The sequence below is a fragment of the Lagopus muta genome, chromosome 18 (assembly GCF_023343835.1).
Source record: "Lagopus muta isolate bLagMut1 chromosome 18, bLagMut1 primary, whole genome shotgun sequence".
NCBI lineage: Eukaryota > Metazoa > Chordata > Aves > Galliformes > Phasianidae > Lagopus > Lagopus muta.
Genome location: NC_064450.1, coordinates 4599324 through 4619546, shown reverse-complemented (window position 1 = coordinate 4619546; position 20223 = coordinate 4599324). Strand labels below are relative to the sequence as shown.

Here is a 20223-nt window from a genome sequence, read left to right as displayed (position 1 = left end):
ACAGTTCATTTGCAGAGGTTAAGGCTCCCAACCTCTCAGTGCCCCCTTTATCTGCTTGCCCTTGCAGATCCCTTATCGCTGCACACACATTACTGGTTTGCAAAATATTTGCAGGCTGGAGTTAAGCTGCAACAGTTCTGCAACCTCCTCACGTGCTGTGGCTTTGTGCCCACCTGCTGAAGCCAGGGCTCACAGGAGGGCACCTTCATGTACCATGGGCAAGGCTGGACACCCCCTAGTGAGGTGACACAAGCTCTGTCACCATTAGCTGCATGTCACAGCATTGCTTCAGCCCCCAAAATGTTTATTTTGGCTGAATCTGCAAGTTCTGATCAAATATTAAAAGCTCAGAGAGGAGCAGAACATGGTGTTTTCTGCTGGAACTGCATGACACCAGCACTCCCATTGCAGTCACCCCACCAGCTAATTCATCTCTGTTGGAATCAGGCTGGAAGACCCCTCAGGGCAGCAACAGAACACCCTGCAAGTAATGTGCTGAGCAATGGCAGGAGGTGGGCACTTCCATGCAAGCTTCTCTGCTGGCTGCGGGGCCTTAGGAGGTGTCTGGGAGTTATTTAGAACATGAGGTCACTGCAAAGCAGACCAGAAAGCACAGGCTGCAGCAGTGCCAGTATCTGCTCCAGCCCTGGCAGCTCTGTGATCCATCCATGCACATCAGACATGGGCTGTGGAGGGAGCAAGGGAAAGGAGACTGATGTTCACGTGCTTCAGCTGCTGTTAGGAGAATCCAGCTTCACAAATGCTGACCTTGTACATCTTCAGCACCTGTGCAGTTGTGCTCTTCCCTCCTTACGATGCCCAAGAGGGGAAGGAGATCCAGATCAGAGCTGTGCTTCTCCATTGAGCTCCCCCAGCTCTGTTCCATCTGGCTGATATACCAAGCTCCTCCCAATAAAGACAAGTTAGCATCACCAACATCACTCAGAGTGTATTTAATTTGATTCATCTCTTTAAAAGGATTGCAGAAATGAAAGCTGGCATAGCCCTGAACTGCAGCACAGAAAAGGGAAGGAGACACAGGTTGGCCTGGTTTATTTGTTTCAAAGGCAGGTGAAAGGAGAATGGTGATCCTTCCAGAGAAGCAAGGCAGGGCATCTCTGGAGGACTCTGTCCTGCTGCCACTACTCATCAGCTCTGCTACAGAACCAGTAGCAGGATTTCAGTCTGGACATGGATTAGTTTTCATCCACGAACGTGCTCTGAAATAGCCTTTTTCCCCATACAGCTGCCAACACTGAATGCCTGCTGCCCTCAGCTGCATGCTTTCCAGCAGCACCAGCAAAGTGGAACTCAGAGCCAAGAGGCTGAGATTTTGTCCTCTCTCCTTCGAGAGGAGCAGAACACTCCCGACCGCCCAGCTGGAAGGGTGAAGGCAGGGAAGCCGGCAGCCCCATCTGCTGGACCTGCACTGCAACAAACACCAGAGCAAAAGGAGGACACCAGGGCCCTAGTAAATGCCATAGGTGGGCTCCTCGGAGTCTCGGTATCTGTCCAGGTATCTCAGAGGCTGCTGGCGTGGGAATTTTAACTGTGGAGGATGGTAAACGGGCGGCCGCACGAATTCAAACACAGGCTCTCTCATATCTGCAAAGGGACAATGGAGAACTTTAACAAGACTGCTCAGATCCAAACCCCATCCTCCCCCCACATGCACATGAGACCAGGGCTGGTCAAGCACACTCTGGTGTGGCTCTTTTTGATGTTATTTTAAAAAGCTTATTCAAAATGGCCTTTTAGAGGTTGCTCCCTCAGACTGCTGCCAGTCTGGTGGAAGACAGGTCTGTAAGCACCAGGTCTGTGCTGTAAGAGACCTTAGACAAGTGCCTCAATGACAGCCAGGACCAAGCAAGAGCTTACAGCCACAGCTCACTCGCTGAGGCTGTGTGTGACACACAGGGGCACATCCCAACCCACAAATGGGCCCACAGTGCATTTCTTACTGAGCAGCTGGTGGAAGATCCAAGTAACAGAGCTGTCCCACTGGCACTGGAAAAACGCCAGCCCTGCTGGGGTCATGTCATCCTCGTGCTTTCTGTAGAAGTCAAAGGTGCTAAAGGTTCGCATCTTGAGGCTGTAGCTGGAAACAACACACAAGCACGAGAACTGAGGTGAAGCTTTTTTCCTACAGCAGCTGGCCAAGCAACAACTTCCCCACGTCATGCCAGAGTCCATAGCACAGAAGTGCAAAAGGCAGTCACCAAAAGAACATCTCCCAGCTTCTCCAGCTCTGTACACAGCTCTTCTCTTGTAACAGCCTGCTTCACAGTAACAGGACTCCACAGCACATGGCTGGGGTCATGGCTTCAGGGCAACACATAAACTCAAAGCAGCCCAGAACATCTCCACAAACTGGAAAGAATTACTCTGCTACAGCAGTACAAAGCTTGTTGCAATAGGAAACAAGAGCTGCTAAGCCAAAGGAAGCATGAAACTGCCTAGAGAAAGCCTTACCATGGCTTGGGCCGGACATCCTCGCTGAAATCTATGGGCCGGTCTTGCTTGAAGAGCAGGAAGATGAAGCGATGGTAGCCGGTTCCCATGGCAGGGAAGGGGGGCAGGTAATGGCATATCTCCTTGCCCGCCTTGATATCATTGCCTGGAATGTTTGTCCTGAACACAAATACATTTATTTCACTAAATGTCCATCCATTTCCTTCCGTTGTGACCAACAGTTCCATACAGGACTGTGGGTGACTCTGAATCGCTCTGAACTGTACTTGGATTTGACTGATGTGTTGTTTGACATGTCGACAAATAGTACAAGTTGATTTCACTGGAAGAACAGCCAAACTCAGTGATCTGAATACCAAACAGTAGCAACATTTGGAACTACTGTATCTTCAGCAGGACCAAAACCACAGGAGTAAAGAAGCTAATGGCAAAAAAAGCAGGGAAAGCCATGGAACTGTCTTAACAAAAGCTTCCTCCCAACCCGCACAACGATGTGCAATACTCACACCAGCCAGTGGAGGTACTCCGAATCAGTGTCTCTTAAATGTCCATCTGTAAATGCACACAAAGGAGAAACAGACCTTAGGAGCAACTCAATGTCTGCCTCAACCACAAAATGAGAATGACCAGAACCTACTGCAAGGGTGGGGGTGGCTCAAAACCTCCCAGTGCTCTTTTCATAGCAGAAAAATAATTTGTTATAGGACTGAGCTCAAAACAAGGCATGAAGAACTTTACAGATGTCACTTCTTTGGGTCAGCTGCTTCACCTCACTGTGCCTTGGTTTCCCATGGTGAACAGCGTGGACTGCCAAGCAAGAGGAGAGCTTGGAGGTAAACAAGTGACTGGAGTCAGCAAACCACTCGCTCTGTATCTGACATCAGTCATGCTGCATCACTGCCCCATCTCTGTACTGCTAGATTTTAGGATGCTACAAAATCTCCTGCGTATGCAATCTGTTGTATAAACACTCAGTTCTGCAAATATCCACTTTCTGTCTCACAGGTGACAGAAACACTCTGTCTTAGAATACACAGCTGCCCTCAAAGTAGAGAAATTGTAGTTCCCAGATACAGCCTTTGAAGTTGTTTTCTGTACCTGAGCTTAGGGGACAGTCCCTACTTAGCAGGTATCATGTATCTGACGCAGCCAAAAGAAAAAGGAAACCAAGAGCAGAATGAAACAACATACTTAAACGTGCTTCTGAGAACTCACCTGGATTTGTGAGCAACAAAGTCCAGAGAGAGCCTTTATCTGCCTCATATGACACTTCAGGGGGATTGGAAGCCTAAATAAAAGACAACAGAAACCACTTGAACAACAACTTCCATTGAGATCAGGTCTAACTGTAATGCAAAGAATGTGAATTTGTCATGGGTGCAGTTATGACACAGTAACAGTTCCAACCAGAGAGCCCAAGGAGGGATAACAGCCTGCCAACAGGCAACAATCCCGTTGCAAACTTCTGCCCTTCTCCCATCCAAGAAACGTATCTCTTTCACCACAGAGGAAATGCTTTTGTAACAGAGAGCTCCCAGAACAAACACCAATCACAGGAGCCTGACAAAAAAACCAGAGCCCTCCCATGGGAAGAAGCCCTCGCACACCTCCGACGGAGTCACCACGTTCCCGTAGTAGACTGGCACCAGGTGCTCATCTTCCTGGTTGTATCCCACCTTCAAGCCAACCCAGGGGGTGAAGGTGGCCCCCTGCAACAAGTCACGAAATATCCCGCAGTGCTCGGCCAGGCGCTGCTTGTGGAAAGGGCCGCTGGTCTTCTCCCACTCTGCTCTGACCTCATCGAGAGGGATCAGCGCTGTGGAGAGAGACACACGCTGCAAGAGCTGCTGGGGAGAGGGAAAGGGCAGCATGGGGGCTGGTGAGGCACGCACCGGTCCGGAGCCGTGCTGCTCTCTCCATCTCGATGTTCTGGTGGTTCTGCTTCAGGATTCTTTTCCTTTCTTTGACTTCTCTCACCTGCAGCACCTTATCACGTGGCAGGCTGATGTCAGTCTTTGGCTCTTTAGAGAGGGGTAATAAAATCACACATGAAAAGTCTGAATGCTCCCCCCAAAACACAAATTGCAAGAGATTTAGAAAGTGTGGGAAAGAGAAGCAGACCTCCAGCCATCAGCTACTCGATTCCACCACCTCCATACTTCAGCTCCCTCCTTCCCAAGCTGGCTGTATCCTCAGCTCTAGAAGTTTGCCAGCTGTCAAGCAGGTCTGGCCCTGGGGCTGCTCAGCATACAAACCAAGTAGTCTAAAAGGTCTGTTTTCAGGTCTTTCTTGAATACTGTAAGTGCTTTAAGAAATCCCCACTTTACTCCATTCTATCTTTTGTAAGGGCCTGGCCAGTCCGCTCTCCTAGGAAACGGCTGTCAGACTTTTTATGTGCTCTGATAATAACAACACAAGAGGGAGTGCTTTTTTAATAGAGGGGAGATTTAGATGAGACGCAAGGAGGAAATTTTTTACCCAGAGGACAGTGAGGCCGTTGCACTGCCCAGGGCTGTGGGTGCCCCATCCCTGGAGGTGCCCGAGGCCATGGATGGGTGCTGATGGGAATCACCCAGCCCACAGCAGGGATGGGGCTGGGAGTGGCTGTGAGGTTCCCTTCCAATCCAAACCATTCTGATTCTACAATTTTTCTGAAAGAATCTGTGCTCTTCAGAAAGACCAACCTCGTGCCAAAACAATTCACCAACTGTTTACAGACCAAGCCTTAGAGCAAAGCCACTGCAACATCAGCCAGCAGCTCTAACCCTCAGGGACAGGGCGAGGCCCGGCCATTCCCGCACTACCTGGCTCGGGGTTCGTGTACTGCCGGTACGTCTTCCACCACCGCGGCTTCCTGCTTTCCTTCTCTGCCAGTTTGAAGTACCGAGTGAAACTGCGGTATTTTTCCAGCGCTTCCAAATTGCTGACATCGATATCCTCGTTCGGCATCGGGCCCAGCGGGGCCGCCCGTTTGCAGAGAGCGGCTGGAAACGGAGAGAGCCCTTATTATGGGACGGAATGAGCTAAGCAGCGCCCGAGGGGGAGCGAGGAGCAGAAAGGCCGCAGGCTCCCCCGCCTCCCGGACCTGCCTCGCATCGGCCTTTCCCGAGAGCTGCCCCTCCGCACGGCCCCAAGCAGCCTCCCACAAGGAACCCGGGTCCAACCCCGGCCCCATCTCACCCGCGGTGCTGAAGGCCCGCCCGCTCCAGGTGCCGCGCAGCGCCGCGCTCAACAAGGGCGCCGCCATGATGCGCGCCGCCCCCAGCGGAAGGCCCCCGTTACCATAGCAATAGGGCTGGGCCGCTCAGAGCCTGGCTTGAAAGGCCCCCGCTGCCATGGCAACGGGGCCGCCCGGCGCAGTGCCTGTCTAGAAAGGCCCTGCCGCCATCGCGATGGAGCTGCCAGGCGCACGGCCTGTCTAGAAATGTCCCCACATCCCCACAGGGTCGGACTCTCCTCTCGTCCCCAATTACATCTCCATCCCTCGTTTCCCGTTTAGATTACTTAAGTGGCCTCGATGCCAAAAATGAAGCCAGAAATGAAAACAGTAGCAGTGCCCCTGAGTGATGAAGACCTGACATACTTCAGAGCCATGGGGAAGGACTTCACACTGAATACTCCAGAGTTTTTAAAGAAAAGAAGGACAGATTCTTTAAACAGACATTATTTATTACTTGTTTCCTTCCTCTCTCCCTCCCCATTTGCACAGCCCAACCCTCAATGCAAACACAGCTTGAGAGAAGAAAGGAGATGGCTCCTCACACTGACAGAGGTGAAGTGTTGTAGGACGCCTTCTTCAGGGTCTCCAGGAAGAGCTGCTCGTCCTCCAGGAAATTGCGGTCCTGAGAAGAGAGGATGCTCAGAGCTTCACCCTGCTCTGCTCCCAGCCCGCTGGCTCAAAATCCCTCCCAGTCCCGCTCACCTGCTGTGCCCTGTGCTTCAGCACCAGCAGTTTGGCATAGAGCTCCATTGAAGCAGTCGTGTCCACACTCCTGTGCCCTGGCAATGTCCTGATGGGAGGTGGAAAACCTGCAATGAGAGCACAAGCGTGCAGTCCCCTTGCTGTTAGAGGGAGGCAGATAGGGCCAAAAGAGCATCCCGGTTTTGCTTCCTGAGTGGGTCCTCCCCAGCCTCCCAGAGCAAATGGGCTTTAGCCCACCTGTATCTCCCTTTACTCCCCTTCTTGGCATCGCCCTGGCTCACAGAGCTCCACAGAACTCCTTAAGAGCATGAAGCAGCCAACACCAACTCAGATCTGATGTTTATACTGCATACAAACAGCTAAAACAGGCCCCAGTAGTATCCCAATATTTCTGAGAAGTGAATTAAAAGTGGAACAGCTCCTCCGCATGCCCCTTTTCCACCAGCAGTGTACAGTAGACCTTACTCAGTGTGCTGGAGAAGCCCTTGGTGGAAGCACTCAGATCCTGGTCTGTGGTCAGCAATAGCGTGGGGTTGTTGGGCAGCTTCTTGTGCAGTTGTTCAAGCTGTCTCCTCTGGTGAGCCATGCTCAACCTCTCCTGCCCCGTCCCGAGGAGAAAGGGAGAGGTCATTGGCAAAGGTTCAGATCCTTGGCATGGTGGCCCCAGTCTAAGAAGGGAGGGTGAGGGGACGTTACCTGTTGCAGGTGCTGTTCTTGCTGCTTGAGCTGCTCCAGGTGCTGCTGCATGACCTGCAGCCTGGCCTGGTGCTCAGACTCTATCCTACATGCATCCTGCAGGGCTCGCTCCCCTTCCTCATACTTCTGTGCTGAGAGCTGCAAGGCAGAGAATGGGGATGAGGGGAAGAGGAACCCTCACTGCCCTGGGACAGAGAGTGTTTGTGCATCCTCTCATTTCCCTTTCAGGACAGGACCAGGATGCATGGCCTCAGGAGGGATGTGATGCCAGCTTTGCTGCCAGTCTGTGTGCAGCTGTGAACCACAGCGCAAATGTTCCACCTACCTTGTTCATGTTCTTGATCTCCTCCTCCTGCTGCCGGATGCGCAGTGCAGCCCCTTTCACCTTCTCCTTCTCCAGCCTCAGCTCATGCCAGGCCTCATCCAGCAGCTCTCTGTCCCTCGCCAGCTGCTCCTCCTTGACCTTCAGCTCACGGTTCCGTATCTTCAGCTCTGCTTGCTCCTAGGATGGACATGGGTGCAATGGATGTGTACCCAGCCCTGTCCTGGACACTATCTCCTGTCTTCCCAAGCTATGGCAGTCATTTGCCCACTGAACTCCTACTGTGCACCAGGTCTGTGGTGCAGAGCAACACCAAAAGGTGCCCTCAACCATCCACTCTTGGGGCCCAGTGCCCAACAAAGCCGGGATTGTACAGACACACATTACCACTCTGTTAGACCTTAACAATGCAGTTCTTGCTGCACTGTCTGTGCCACATCCCTTCTGAACTGCCCCAGGAGGGAGCAGAACTGAATCTAGATAAATCATGTCACGGCGAGGCTTTGTTTAACCTGTCATGGGTGTTTCCTTTCACCTGACTTCAGATGTTTATAACAGGGGCTGTGCTGCTCAAACTCCTCATGGGCAAAGGGGAGAGGACTGATGTGACTGATGTCAATCTAAGTCAACACCTAAAACTGGCCGGCAGGAGCTGCCTAGGGAAGATCCCAATTCTCACCACCAGACACGATGTGATGACTCCATCCTAAACACCCGAAGCCAGCTCTGAACCTCTCCCCATGTCCCTGCAGGTAGGATCATGGGGATCCTTGCTGCCTGCCAGGCAGTCCAGGTGCTACAGGAAGAGGTTCTGCTGCCATACCTTGGCTAGGCTGATGATGGTGCCCTCCCTTTGGGAGTCCAACTGCAGGGCTCGGTCGATGTCGCGCTCCATCCGCTCCTTGCTAAGCTGCTGCTGGGTGTGAAATTCAGCCCATTCAACGGCCAGCTTCCGGCGCTCCTCTGAGCACTTCTGCATCACTGACTTCTGCTCCTCCAGCAAAGCATTCTGGAGAACACCACAAGAGGGAGATAGGCAGTGCTAAGTATTCCAGCCATAGGATTTTCTCCTTTAAAACCCATTGCTGCCACTAAACCACATCTGACATCTACAGGCTGGCCAAGTCGGTTGCCTAGTGTGAGTCCTGCAAAGGGAGCTCTGGCCCCATGCTCCTTGCAAGCAGACTCCATCACACATGCTCACTCCAGCCTTTTGTACCCAGGTGCCAGATAGTTGGTGTGATCACGATTCACTGCAGCACAAGGTGTGGGATTGAGCAGGCAGAGGACAGAGGGGAGATGAGGGATGCTGTAGCCCAGAATTCAGTTTTTCACCCACCATACACCGCAGCACGGCCCTAATCAGGCTCATGAGATGTGAAAAACACGTGGAGATGCCCACCCCAACTCACCTTTGCCCTCTCCAGTTCTGCCCGCTCCATGGAGAGCTGCTGGCTCATGACTCGCCGCTGCTCCTCCAGGGAGCGCTGCAGAGACTCCACTTTGGATTGCTCTGCCGTCGCCCTCCATCGCTCCTGGTCCAGGCACGGAGGAGAAACAAATGCCATTCACAAGCTCCGAATCAGGGATCTCCAATGGGGAGATGTTATCTTCCCCATACCCAGAGGGCCGACCCAGACAGAGGACAGGCTGTGCACTCACCTGCTCCAGCAGCCGGGTCTGTTCACTTAGCCTGGCCTCCATTTTGGCAATCACCTCCTGGAGTCGGCTCCTCTCCTCTTCCATGTCCCTCTGCTGCTGTGACAGCCTGTCCTGGAGCACTGGCGAGAGGCAGCAGCAGGGCTGTGAGCTCCAGGGTTCTGCACGTTCAACCCACACCACCCTGAGTGCATCACCACCACCCTCTCCAGCATCCTTCATCGTGTTGGGGTTGGAAGCTCCCTCTATATTCACCATATTAACAAAAACAAAGTGTGATTTTGTGCTCATCATCTTCTGCATGTCCCCAGGACATTGTTTTGTAACGGGGAGACACTGAGGAATCCAATGACCACAGGAGAGGGAGATTTGTCAGTCTAGGCTCCTGGCCTCTGGCTGGATCTCCTTATTTTCTGGTTGCAGGGCCCTTACAGCCCTGTCAGCAGGTGAAGGGCAGACGTACCCTTGAGCTGCTCATCCCGCTGCCGAGCTCCCATGGCCAGCTCCTGGGAGGTGGTGTGGTGTGTGGCCTCCACCCTGTGCGAGAGGTTGTGCAGATCACTGGAGAACCTTTCCATCTGCTCGATGACACCATTCAGAGACCTGCAAGAGAAGAGCAAGAGGACAGGTCAGCCCTACAGGACGTGCTTCACATCTCTGCCATGCAGAGGGGCATCTGTGGCTGGTTCCTGAGCCAAGGCTGGTTACTGCAGGACAGGGAACATGATGGGCAGAGCCCAGCGTGGGGATATGACGGGGAGCACCATCAGTACCTGGTGTGTGACGTGGCACTGGTCACTGCATCGATCTCCTGCTCTTTCAGCCGCTTCAGCCGCTGGAGCTGCTCCTCGTGGTCTTTGCGCATCTCCTGAACAGATGACCTGCAGGACACAGAGGAAGGAGCCCATCAGGGGATGGTGTGAGCTGGTGCTCCCTGGGATGGGCACTGTGAAAGAAGCACGGTTGTGGGCTTGAGCTGGGGCATCCCACTGATAGCGTTCACATCTGGAATGGGCTATGTTTGAGGGTGATGGGTTTCTCTGCCAAAAACTGTGATTTCTCATTGCTACGGCTACGTGGATATCAGTGACACAGGGACCTGAATAAAAGATGTTTGGGGGATGTAAAACATTTGGCTCCTCTTCTTTCAAAATATAGTGCATTCACTATGAAATTATGTCTACAGCCAGGTCTTGATCTGCTGACCTGCAAAGCCAATCTCACTCCAAAATCCACCACAACCCAGTGCTCCTGGAGCCTGATTCTTCCTTCTCCTGTGTCCCCAAACCATCTCCTGCTTCCCTTCCCAAGATGGAAGAGACAGGACTAGCACCACATGCATGCTATGCTCACCTCTGCAGCTCTCGCAGCCGCTCCAGCTCCTGGGCACTCTGCTGCTCCAATGTGGCCACACGCTGTTTGTGCTGTGCCACCAGCTCTGCCCGGGCCCGCTCTGCATCCTGGCTCTGTGACAGCAGCTGAGCCTCCAGCTGCTCCTTCTCCCGCCGCAGCCTCTCCTCCCGTTGCCCATAAGTCTCTTCCACCACCTTCACCCGGCTCCTGCCCAGAAACAGCCCCCAAGGGTGTTAGGGCAAAGAATAAGTGCTGCTTTCATGGCATTACCTGGCACTCTCCATCCAAAGTGCACATGGGGGTCTAGCAAGGAAATTGGTGTTACAGTATGCACGGGGAAACTGAGGCACTTTCTGCAGACTGAGCCCTGAACTCTCCCACTGCTGCCCAGTAAAGTATTCCAGTTGAGGACATGCCAGCAATGGCACTGGTCCCTCTCCTGTCAACAGGACAGTGTTGGTGAGAGTAGATCCTCACTTTGGCTCACCCATGAATCCCCAGTAGGTCAGCAGCAACATTACTTTGTGTCTGCCCACCCAGGGATGGATTTGAAAAGCCTTCTTGCAGTCCCACCCACGGAGGGAGGAAAGGGCCATAGGCAATGATGTGACACAGGGGGAGGGTGGGTGAGAATCCTGTACCTGTGTGCACTCTCAAGAAGATCCAGGTCCTCCTGGTGCCTCTGCTGAAGGCTCTCCAGCAACAATTTGTGCTGCGTCCGCTCCAGCTCCAGCATGCGGACCTGTTGGACGTGCAAAGTAGGTCTCTGTGCTGCCCTAAGGACACAGCTCCCATAGCAGCACCTGGTGGCAGCAGGCATTCCTGGACTGGGAGGTTTCTCCTCTCCCCTGATGCTATTTGGAGAAGATATGGTTCTCCTCCCGCTGAGTAACTTGTAGCCCCCCATCCAGCAGGCAAAAATGGGGTTCACCTGGCTCTCCAGCTCTGCCACACGGGCCTGGGCACTGAGCAGTGCTGCCCGACAGCCTGCTGCATCATCATAGGGCTGGACTGTGGGAGCTCCTGGCCTCCTCTCATGTACTGAGCCCAGAGGTGGGGATTCAGCCTGTGGGAAATGAAGAGAGAAGATTGAGATTTAAGCATCCGTGGCTTTGTGGCACGGCCATCAGCTTCTGAGTGACATCATGTGCTTTACCTGCAGCTGTGAGGCAGCCTGGAGCGGTGTGCTGGGAATGGTAACCTGCAGAGACACGGATGCTCTCAGGGAGGCAAAGCTTGACACTGGGGAGGGCCCAATGATCTCTCTGATTCTGCACCTCTAGGTATGGTCCCAGCAGACGTACCTGAGCAAGCAAGGCAGGGCCCTGTATCCCTTGCTCTGCTGGGGATGATGCTGCAGGGCCTGAAAGTTCAATGAATTCATCGTTCAGACACAGCAGTGGGAATCATCCCCTTCCAGAAGGATGGGGGTCCAGGTCTCCCAGACAGAGCAGAAAGGTTCCTGCTCTGCTCCAGCAGCTGGCCATAGGGACACAGAGTCAGCCAAGCTGCTCAAAGTGGGCCGTGCTGTGACCCAAACCGACCCATCATGTGAAACACACCGATGTGGCTGGCATCTCTCAGGGGATCCCTCTTTGCAGGCTCCGATGGGTGAACTGAGGCTTGTGTCACAGTGCTGAGCCAAGGGACTGGGCGCCTGTGTGGGCAGAGACACACAGGAGACACAGCATGCTGAGACATAGCAGTGTCCCAGCTCATGGTGAGAGGCAAGGACGTCACCCTGCATGGCACGTCTTAGGTTTAACGGTGCCCCTACAGAGCTGCATTCCCTCTCTGTTACAGAGTCCCAGACCAAACTGATCAGTGTTGGCTACTGGCTCTCCCCATTCCCCTATCTCACCCACACAGCTGCTTTCTGCTGGACACCTCTCCTACAGAGGGCGTCTGAAATGAAAAGAAAGCCTCACCCAGAGCTGTCTGCACTCGCTGCCTTGTCCTGCAGGGCAGCTGCCTGTGGTGCTGCTTCCGTGGAGGTGGCTGGCTGGCTGCAAGCAAAGAGCATCACATGTGATAAAGCCAAGGAGACAACGAAAGACAAGATCCTTTCCCTCAATTCCACATGGGTGAAAGCCTCTGAACCTCTGAGCCTTTGAGCTGCAGCAGGATTCAGCCTTCTGGCTGCAAAGGAATTCCAAAACTCTACCATCTGTATCCTACCTCACTGCATCCATCACTCCTCCTGGGCAGCATCAGCTGCAGCTAACACATCTCTGCCCAAAACATATTTGTTTGTCATCATATTGCCTTACAGTCCCACTTGAATGGCACAAGTCTGAGTCTGTGTCCATACAAACACAAACTGGAGGAGGTTTGCCTGAAATTAAGAGGAAGGAAAAGGAAGGGGACATTTGGGCATGAAAAAGGCAGAGACCCTGGGGATGCACTGATTCAGGACAGCTTTGCACGATCCAGGGTAAGTGTGAAATCTTGGACACAAATGGAAGAAGACCCAGGGCTGTGAGGGACTGCAAGATGGATCAGCATGAGAATGTCCTGCACTGATACCCCAATCTGAGATGAGAAAACAGTGCTTAAAATGAATTCCTAACAGCTGAGCCAAGGCTTTCCTGGAGCTGCTACACGCAGAGCAAACAGGAGCCATCAGTCATGCCCTTACCTGACAGGAGGGCTGGGCTCCAGTCCTTTGCCTGGGGTCTCCAGGGGCACAGCACTTCTCTCCTGAGCCTTCACCTGAGCTTGAGCCTTCTTGCGAGACAAGGCAGCGCTCAGCCAGTTATCCTCTTCCAGTTGGTTGGGTTTGGACGTTGCTTCTTCTGTAGCCATGAGCTGCTGGGAGCTCACAGCAGGACTGGTCTTAGCTGGAGATGGAGGCTCCGAATCCAAAAAATCCTCATCCTTCAGGCCCAGCCAGTCACCCCCAGCCCTGCTGCCCCGTGCAGGGCTCTGGCTGGCTGCAGGAGGAGGTTTGGAGTGCGGGTCTGGTTTTGGTTCACTGCTGTTCTCAGCTGAAAACCTGCTGCAAGGAGAGGGAGTTGCATGCCTGCCTGTGAGGGCGACCAGGGAACTCTGCCACTGTGGTCAGTGGATGGAGCTACAGCCACACACACAGCACAGTACCTCACAGACTGCCTCCTGGAGGGACGGCCCTCAGGCGTGGTGGCCACTGTGGGCTGGTAAGCTCCAAAGATAAAATCCTCCTCGTCCCAACCCTCTTCCTTCTCTGTTCAGATAAGCAACTTTGAGTCAGCACCCAGAGCAGCAGCAGCTGCTAACACGCCAGCCCTCCTGCTCCTCCCCTGCCATTCCCACTGGCATCACTGCCTCTGGGAAATCACACCTCCACTGGAAACCTGTGAGCAATGTGACTCCTCACTGTGGCTGGGAAAAGCATCTTTGCTGGAAACCAGCTCATGTTCCGAGGCAACCGAATTACTCAGTAAATTACCAATCATCAGCTGAGCTGCAATGATTGTGCAAACGCTCCCAGCTTCCCTCCAGGCCACAGTATTACATTTTGTGTTAGCCACCTTCCCCGCAGGGCTGACAGAGAGCTCATCAGCCACCCTGCTCACCATTGCAAAAAAGGTATTTCCCCTGTAAGAGCACTGAGATATCCATCTCGCTCTCTGGAGCCAACACCATCACCTTCCCAGCATCGCTGGCTGCACTCACCTGGCTGCTTTTGGTACTTCTTATCCAGCTTGAACTCTCTGTGCTCTCCTGCTCCTGGCCGTTCCAGGATTTTGGTGATGGAGCCTCGTCCCAGTAACTCATCCAGCTTGGAGCGGGCCGGACGCACCTCCTGTCTGCTGGGGACAGAGCAGGAGATGGGTTTCTCCAAGAAGCAGGGCCATTCCCAGACACACAGCCTTGTCAGGGTGTTCTGACTCTTCTCTGCAAAATGAGGCTGCTCTGGGATCCAAGGGCAGAAGTGTTGAAATCCTCCAGCAGCCCTCAGTATGGTGGCATCACAACTAAGCCCCTCCTTTACTCCCATTCTCCTCCACTGCCCAAGAACACCTTACTCTTCCACCTTCTTTCCCTGCTTCTGGTTTCCTTTTCGGCCATCACCAAATCCCAGCACATCCATCAGGTCATCATCATCATCTTCAAACGTGAGCTCCTCCCTTCGCCGGGCTGGGGCTGCAGTGTGCAGGGGTGTCTGGGCTGGGATTGGCTCTGTGGATAGGATCACAACAGCAGAAGATTTGATCAGGGCTTTGTTATTGTATTTCATTTGTTCCCAGCAGCAAGAGCTCAGAACAGCCCTGTCTGCTCTTTCTTCTCAAAGTCGCTTTGAAACAGTGCTTGTCAGCAACCAAACCCTACAGCAAGTGACAGAGTGACTGATGGGACACGACTGAGTTTTGTAACATGGGTTTCCCAGCTCTGTCCAACACCAGATTTTTGGCTTTGCAAGTTTCTTATCAGGTAATTCCTGCCCCCCTGCAAAAGATTCCCCACTACACCCTTAGGCCTTGCTCTAACCCACCAACTGCTGCGTCCATCTGTGCAGCAGAGCAGATTACTGGAGTGCAGGGACTAACAGCCCTTCAGTATCCCTACTGTAGGAACAAGAGGTTCAGTACTTAAGTGCAGCCCCTGTACAGCTGGATTCAACCTGGAGGTGGCCTGACTGGGCTTTGGCCTGGGCTGATGGTGCTCTCAGCCACCTCAACCCCCACCCAGTAGACTTGTGGTCATTTGGAAAGGCATGAAACAGGCTGGATGAGGTCAAATGGAAGAGCTGGGCTTCCAGTGCTGTAACCTGTGGCACACTGGAAATAACAAGCACTCAGTGATGTGTGTTACAATTAACCCCGTCAAGACGTTGCTTTATAAATGACCATCATGACTCATAAGAGATGGAACCAAGTCATTTGGAATTCACACAGACTAATTGAAGTTGCCAATTCAATATGAAAGGGGTGCATAGAGCATCCCTGCTTACCTTTCTCTTTGCCCAGTTCTGTTTTCTTCTCCGGACTTCCTTCGCTGCCTTTTGGAGATGGCTTCTTGGGAGCATCCTGCTCCTCTTCAGATAAAAGCCCGGCCAAAGGATCGTTTACATCTAGGAATTTTACCCCACAGGGACAGGAAAGGCTGATGATAACAATGGCAATGCCAACAACAATAACAAAACAAACAAAAAAGAACAAACCCAACGTTATCTAGAACAATCCCACACTAAGCCAAGTGCTCCATAGCCACCAGTGACAGAAGAGGCAAGCTCTGTGCAAAGAGCAAAGAGAGCCCTCAGCTGCTGCCAGGCATCTCCATGTGGAAGAGAAGGGAGAACTACCTTCAAAGTTAAACTTCTTGTACTGTCGGGAAGCAGGTGGGGATGAGAGTGGTTTCTTATCCGTCTCAGGTGCAGATTCTCCTAGAAAGAAAGGCCACAGCTCACTCAGAGCATGGCAGATGGAGATGCTCCCATCCCACCCCAGCTGAAGGCTGCTTTTCTTGCAGTGTTCCCCCTTAAGCACCCCTATGGAGTGGGAATCTCTCTGGAGGAGCTGCCTTGCAAGCAGGGAAGGGGAGAAGTGCCTTGAGAAGGGCAGGACATACTGGGAACTGGTGTATCTTTATTGTAACCCCTCTGGCTCTCCTTGCATGCAGAACGAGTGACCAGGAAAAGGAATTTGGAATGCAAATACGCCATACTTGTTCACAATCAGGCTGTAGAAAGAGGAGCAGAATTTCCTTTTTACCTTTCTCAGGAGCTGGCATCTTCCCTGAAGTTTTTACTGCTCCTTCTGAGGTGTTACATTTCCCTGGGCCTTTCGTGGCTGCCTTTCCCAGCCCAGAACTGGGTTTTGACATTCCCAGAAGATCAGCTTCCATGTCATCCATTTCCTGCAGAGCAATAGGATGAGGACGGGAGCTGGGTGAGTGATGCTAATGCCCCAGTGCTGCTGTTCCTTTGGTACAACACTGCCTATCAAAGAGGGGTGTTTCATATCATAGAATCACAGAATGGCCTGGGTTGAAAAGGACCACAATGATCATCTGGTTTCAAGCCCCCTGCTACGTGCAGGATCACCAACCACCAGACCAGGCTGCCCAGAGCCACATCCAGCCTGGCCTTGAATGCCTCCAGGGATGTGTTTGCATGAGATCTCTGCTCTCATGGAGTTCCTGTGAAGGTGAAGTGTTCTCTCTCCTCCAGTCAGACCCTGTGCCAGACCACCATGAGGGGATGCCTTGGTGAGATGGGCAGGAAGGCTGGGGCTGGAGGCTGTGATACATGGGGCTGAGTACTTGTGAACTTACCTTCAGGGTTTGCAGCACAGCCTGTGGGTCTGCATCAGAGAAACTAGATTCCTGCATGCCAAAGAGAGGAGAGATCAGATAGACAAACTCTGCACGCTCCTCATCGCAGAAGTAGTAGCCTGGAGTTCAAAATCCAGGTGCAAATGTAGACCACCTGCATCTACTACAGCCCTAAGTAAACTGCTCCAGCACTTGGAGCCCTGATTCTCTTCATTTCATGAAACTACACGTTCAGTTCACCCTGGTGCCTTCCTTATAGAGGAAACCCACTGCGCCTTGATTCCTTTGCTTAGATTCCTGCTGTCCCTTTTAGAAACATCAGGAACACCCAGTCTGTTACTTTGGGTCCTTCCTGTGATACTTTATCTGAAATTCAGCCAGGAAGAAGGCTGGGCTGCACTTGAAAGCTGTTCTCCCATCATCTACCCACTCTGCCATCCCACCTTCTTTACTCCACAGTGAAGCCAGAGAGGGCATAAGCCAAGCTTCAAGGTTCCTCCCTGACATCCCATCACAGTCCTGGATGGAGTGATGCCATGGCAAACTTGGCCCCACTCAGACCCAGCCCTCAGGACACCCTGGCTCTCTCTTGAAACGTTGGGCTCACCTCTGCAGCTTCCATGTCCTCTGCAGGGAGTTTGCTAAAGAAATCATCCTCCAGAAATGACCTGCAACACAAGCCTTGGGGTTAGCAGCACCACACGTGAGCTGGGGAAAATGAGGCTGAAAAGAATACAAGCAATAAAAACATTAGTGCTGGAACTGCCATGTTTAAGAGCTGTTGTAAAACGTACAGAACGTGTGCAGGGCTGGGAGACACCCAACTCTTTCTGGAAAGCTTCAGGATCTGAGTTCCCAATTTCCAAAGGGATCACAGATAATTCTCCTCATGCAGTTTCTATCGGGGCAGGGGGGGAAGGTGCAGGAGCCAGGGATGGTGCAGGTCAGAAGGACATGGGGAGCTCAGAGAGGCTGCATGCCAAAGGAACTCACTTCTTACTGGCCTTCAAGCTGCTGCCCTGGGCTCTCCCACTGCTGACACCAGCTGGTTGGGAAGATTTAGCAGGGCCTTCATCTGGAAACAAGACAGAAAGAGATTAGGATGATAGACATAGGCATATTTCCTGACCTAGGAACGCCAAGGGGGAATTTGCTGCCTCCTTATGGGCCAAAAAAGGTTTTAACTGGAGATGAACTCCGTTCTGCCTCCCCAAGCCAATGCCCAATGCTGTTCAATGGACTCTGAGAAACCACGTTCTCAGCTCTGCTCCCTGCTTCATCCCCTCTCACAACTGGAGCCCTTTTGGAGAGCAATAGCTCTTGCACCAGCTCCTCCTGCTCCTAACAGAGTGTGAGGATGCTGCTCTTCCAGCTGCAATCAAGGCGTATTTTACCATCATATCCCAGGAGGTCACCCAGCACGTCATCGATGGAGCCTAGGACAAGAGAAATTAAAGGAGCTGAGGCAGGTGAGACCACGAAAGCAGATGTAAAAAACCTTCCTATTTCAGTAGGCCTTTCTCTTTTGACCCCCAGAATAAAGGTTTGCTCTCAATCAATCATCAGTGTACGGCCCTCCTTTGCCATTCTAGAGAGAATTACCAGGACCAGGACTTGATCAGTATTTGATGGATGCGTGGTTTAGCTTCATTTAGCCAGAAATAACATGCCTTCTTTCCACTCATTCACTGGCTACAAGCAGCCCTTTATCTGTGAGCTCTCTCCCCACAGTAGCCAAGAGCCCTTGGACACCCCCAGAAGCACTGCAAAATAGCACAGAACTGCAAAATACCTCTTAACAAGGACCTCTGGAGCAGCTGTGGGGAAGAACTGAAATGAATGTGAATGTTCTCCCCAGGATTTGGAAAAATCCCCAAAAAGCACAATGCACCCAACAGCAGCTTTCAGACAAGGAGCACGAATTACGATTTCAGCAGCAAGGACTGCTGTGTGACTGTGACTGGTGAGTGCCCCCCTGCTCTGCTCCCAGCAGATCAAAGCACCTTTGGATGGCAGAAGGAAAGCACACAGGTGTACGTACCTCCTGAACTTCTCTTGGATTTTGTAGCCTAAGAAGAAAGGCAAATTTCCTTGTTACAAAACGAAGATCAGACCTGGGCTTTCCCCACACACACTGAGCAGCAGTGAAGCCCTCCCCCTGTGGCGCTGTTTGAGAAATGGCACATGAAGCGTGGGGGGGTTAGAGGGACATTTACAACTTTTGAGAGCCCACCCGTGCACAGCCCTCCTGGACACCAGCAGGGAAGAAGCCTCCGCTCCCAAGACCTATTCTGCCTCCACACAGATGTGCCAGAGCCATAAAACTGGATTTCCCATGCCTACGTTGTGCTGTATCACACTCACCATGGCAGAAAGTTTGTTTGTTCTTTGCTCAGTTTGTTTGCAGGTTCACCTGAGCTGCACCTTCAGCTCTCAGGCGGTCTGACAGCATTGCTCACATCCACGCCAACCTCCTACCTGCAAGGACAGGAAAATGCACCGAATTGCCTCAGTGAACGCTGTACCTTTGTTAAAAGGATTTCCCCATGCAGCTTGCAGACTGCCTCCACGCTGCTCAGACCTCTCTAAGCCACTCACAAAAGGTTCAGTGGGAATTTAAAAGCAGAACACAAAAAACCCTAAATGGTGTTGAGCTCCTGCAGCGGTTTGCACAGGCAATGTCCCGCTGGCACCACGGAGCTGCTCTGCAAAATAACCCCCCCCACTCTCCGGATCCGCAGCACCCAGGGATCCCAAACAAGAGGCACAGCCTGTCCCACTCGGCCCAAGCAGAAAACAAAGCAGCCTGCCCTCTGTGTGAGCAGGATGAAGCCCCCAGCTTTCAGCCCGTCTTGCTGCAGCCATCCCTGCCTCCCATCAGCGCGGTGCACACAGCCCACCCGACACGCAGCATCCCAGAGCTGTGCTCACACTGCTCCTCTCCCCACATCCCCAAACTCCTGCCCACTGCATCCCACACCTGGAGCACCATAACGGCCGCCCTCATCACCCCAAACACCCACCAGCCCCGGCTCTCCCCCCCCCCCCCCCCCCCCGGCTCAGGAAGGCCCAGCCATTCCTTTCCGTTCCCTCGCAGCCTGCTGGGAAGTGTAGTCTGCCAGGACCTGATGCAGACTACAGCTCCCGACAGCACCAGATGCTGGGCAGGCACACGGAGCCCAACAGCCACCGAGCCACACGGAACCCTGCAGGGAGGCCCCGGCAGTTGGGCCGGAATGCGTTCAGATCAGCCATGGCAGTTATGGCTGCAGGGAAGATGCCACAAAGGCACCTCTTACTGGGATCTGCCCACTGAGGCACTGGGACGGAGCGGTGAGGGCCAAACCTCCAGCTGCACAACTCCCCCACTCGAGTCTTCCCAGCATCAGTCAATGCTCCACTGATAAAAGCAACCACCTCACAGCCAGAGCCTGCTGCAGAGCAGCCAGACCCCAGTTCAAACGCACAGATATGAGGTGCTTACAGGATGCTGCGTACCAGGGGGCTCAGCTCAACACGTGCTGCTCAAGTGTTTTGTTTCAAA

The 20223-nt window shown here is 52.9% G+C and overlaps 2 protein-coding genes across 7 annotated transcripts; both read right to left on the bottom strand.

Annotated features, from left to right (window-relative positions):
- Positions 1-938: 938 nt before the first annotated feature.
- On the bottom strand, positions 939-5758 carry MRPL38 (mitochondrial ribosomal protein L38). Its single transcript, XM_048965411.1, has 9 exons — positions 5653-5758; positions 5277-5456; positions 4365-4493; positions 4080-4288; positions 3688-3760; positions 2979-3024; positions 2473-2631; positions 1962-2098; positions 939-1605 (listed from the first exon to the last, which is right to left on the bottom strand). The coding sequence occupies exons 1-9, from the start codon at positions 5717-5719 to the stop codon at positions 1469-1471; spliced, it is 1137 nt and encodes a 378-aa protein (XP_048821368.1). The 5' UTR covers positions 5720-5758; the 3' UTR covers positions 939-1468.
- Positions 5759-6103: 345 nt separating this feature from the next.
- On the bottom strand, positions 6104-19725 carry FBF1 (Fas binding factor 1). 6 transcript variants are annotated; one of them, XM_048964763.1, is made up of 31 exons: positions 19703-19725; positions 19044-19157; positions 18721-18748; positions 18074-18115; positions 17673-17754; positions 17287-17347; positions 16680-16730; positions 16118-16262; positions 15709-15789; positions 15358-15477; positions 14432-14585; positions 14079-14215; positions 13524-13626; positions 13063-13422; positions 12353-12430; positions 11987-12081; positions 11729-11787; positions 11581-11625; positions 11356-11490; positions 11066-11166; positions 10425-10631; positions 9845-9952; positions 9535-9674; positions 9075-9193; positions 8825-8947; positions 8236-8421; positions 7416-7592; positions 7091-7228; positions 6860-6992; positions 6395-6501; positions 6105-6314 (listed from the first exon to the last, which is right to left on the bottom strand). In XM_048964763.1, exons 2-31 carry the CDS (start codon positions 19044-19046, stop codon positions 6231-6233), a joined length of 3402 nt encoding a protein of 1133 aa, XP_048820720.1. In that variant the 5' UTR covers positions 19047-19157; positions 19703-19725; the 3' UTR covers positions 6105-6230. The 6 variants fall into 6 exon arrangements, with proteins under 6 accessions (XP_048820722.1, XP_048820720.1, XP_048820719.1 ...); XM_048964762.1 differs by having other exon boundaries at positions 19660-19724; XM_048964765.1 differs by lacking the exon at positions 19703-19725 and having other exon boundaries at positions 6104-6314; positions 13063-13419; positions 19044-19653.
- Between the last annotated feature and the right edge of the window lie 498 nt (positions 19726-20223).

Excerpts from the sequence above, each read along its gene's own strand:
- MRPL38 (XM_048965411.1), bottom strand. The coding sequence starts at position 5,719 with ATGGCGGCGCCCTTGTTGAGCGCGGCGCTGCGCGGCACCTGGAGCGGG. Across the intron at positions 3,025-3,687 it reads TTTGTTGCTCACAAATCCAG|ATGGACATTTAAGAGACACT; the intron begins GTGAGTTCTCAG and ends GTGCATTTACAG. Across the intron at positions 2,632-2,978 it reads GAGTACCTCCACTGGCTGGT|GACAAACATTCCAGGCAATG; the intron begins GTGAGTATTGCA and ends ATTTGTGTTCAG.
- FBF1 (XM_048964763.1), bottom strand. Across the intron at positions 11,788-11,986 it reads GAGAGATGCCAGCCACATCG|GCCCTGCAGCATCATCCCCA; the intron begins GTGTGTTTCACA and ends TTGAACTTTCAG. Across the intron at positions 6,315-6,394 it reads TGAAGCACAGGGCACAGCAG|GACCGCAATTTCCTGGAGGA; the intron begins GTGAGCGGGACT and ends CTCTCTTCTCAG.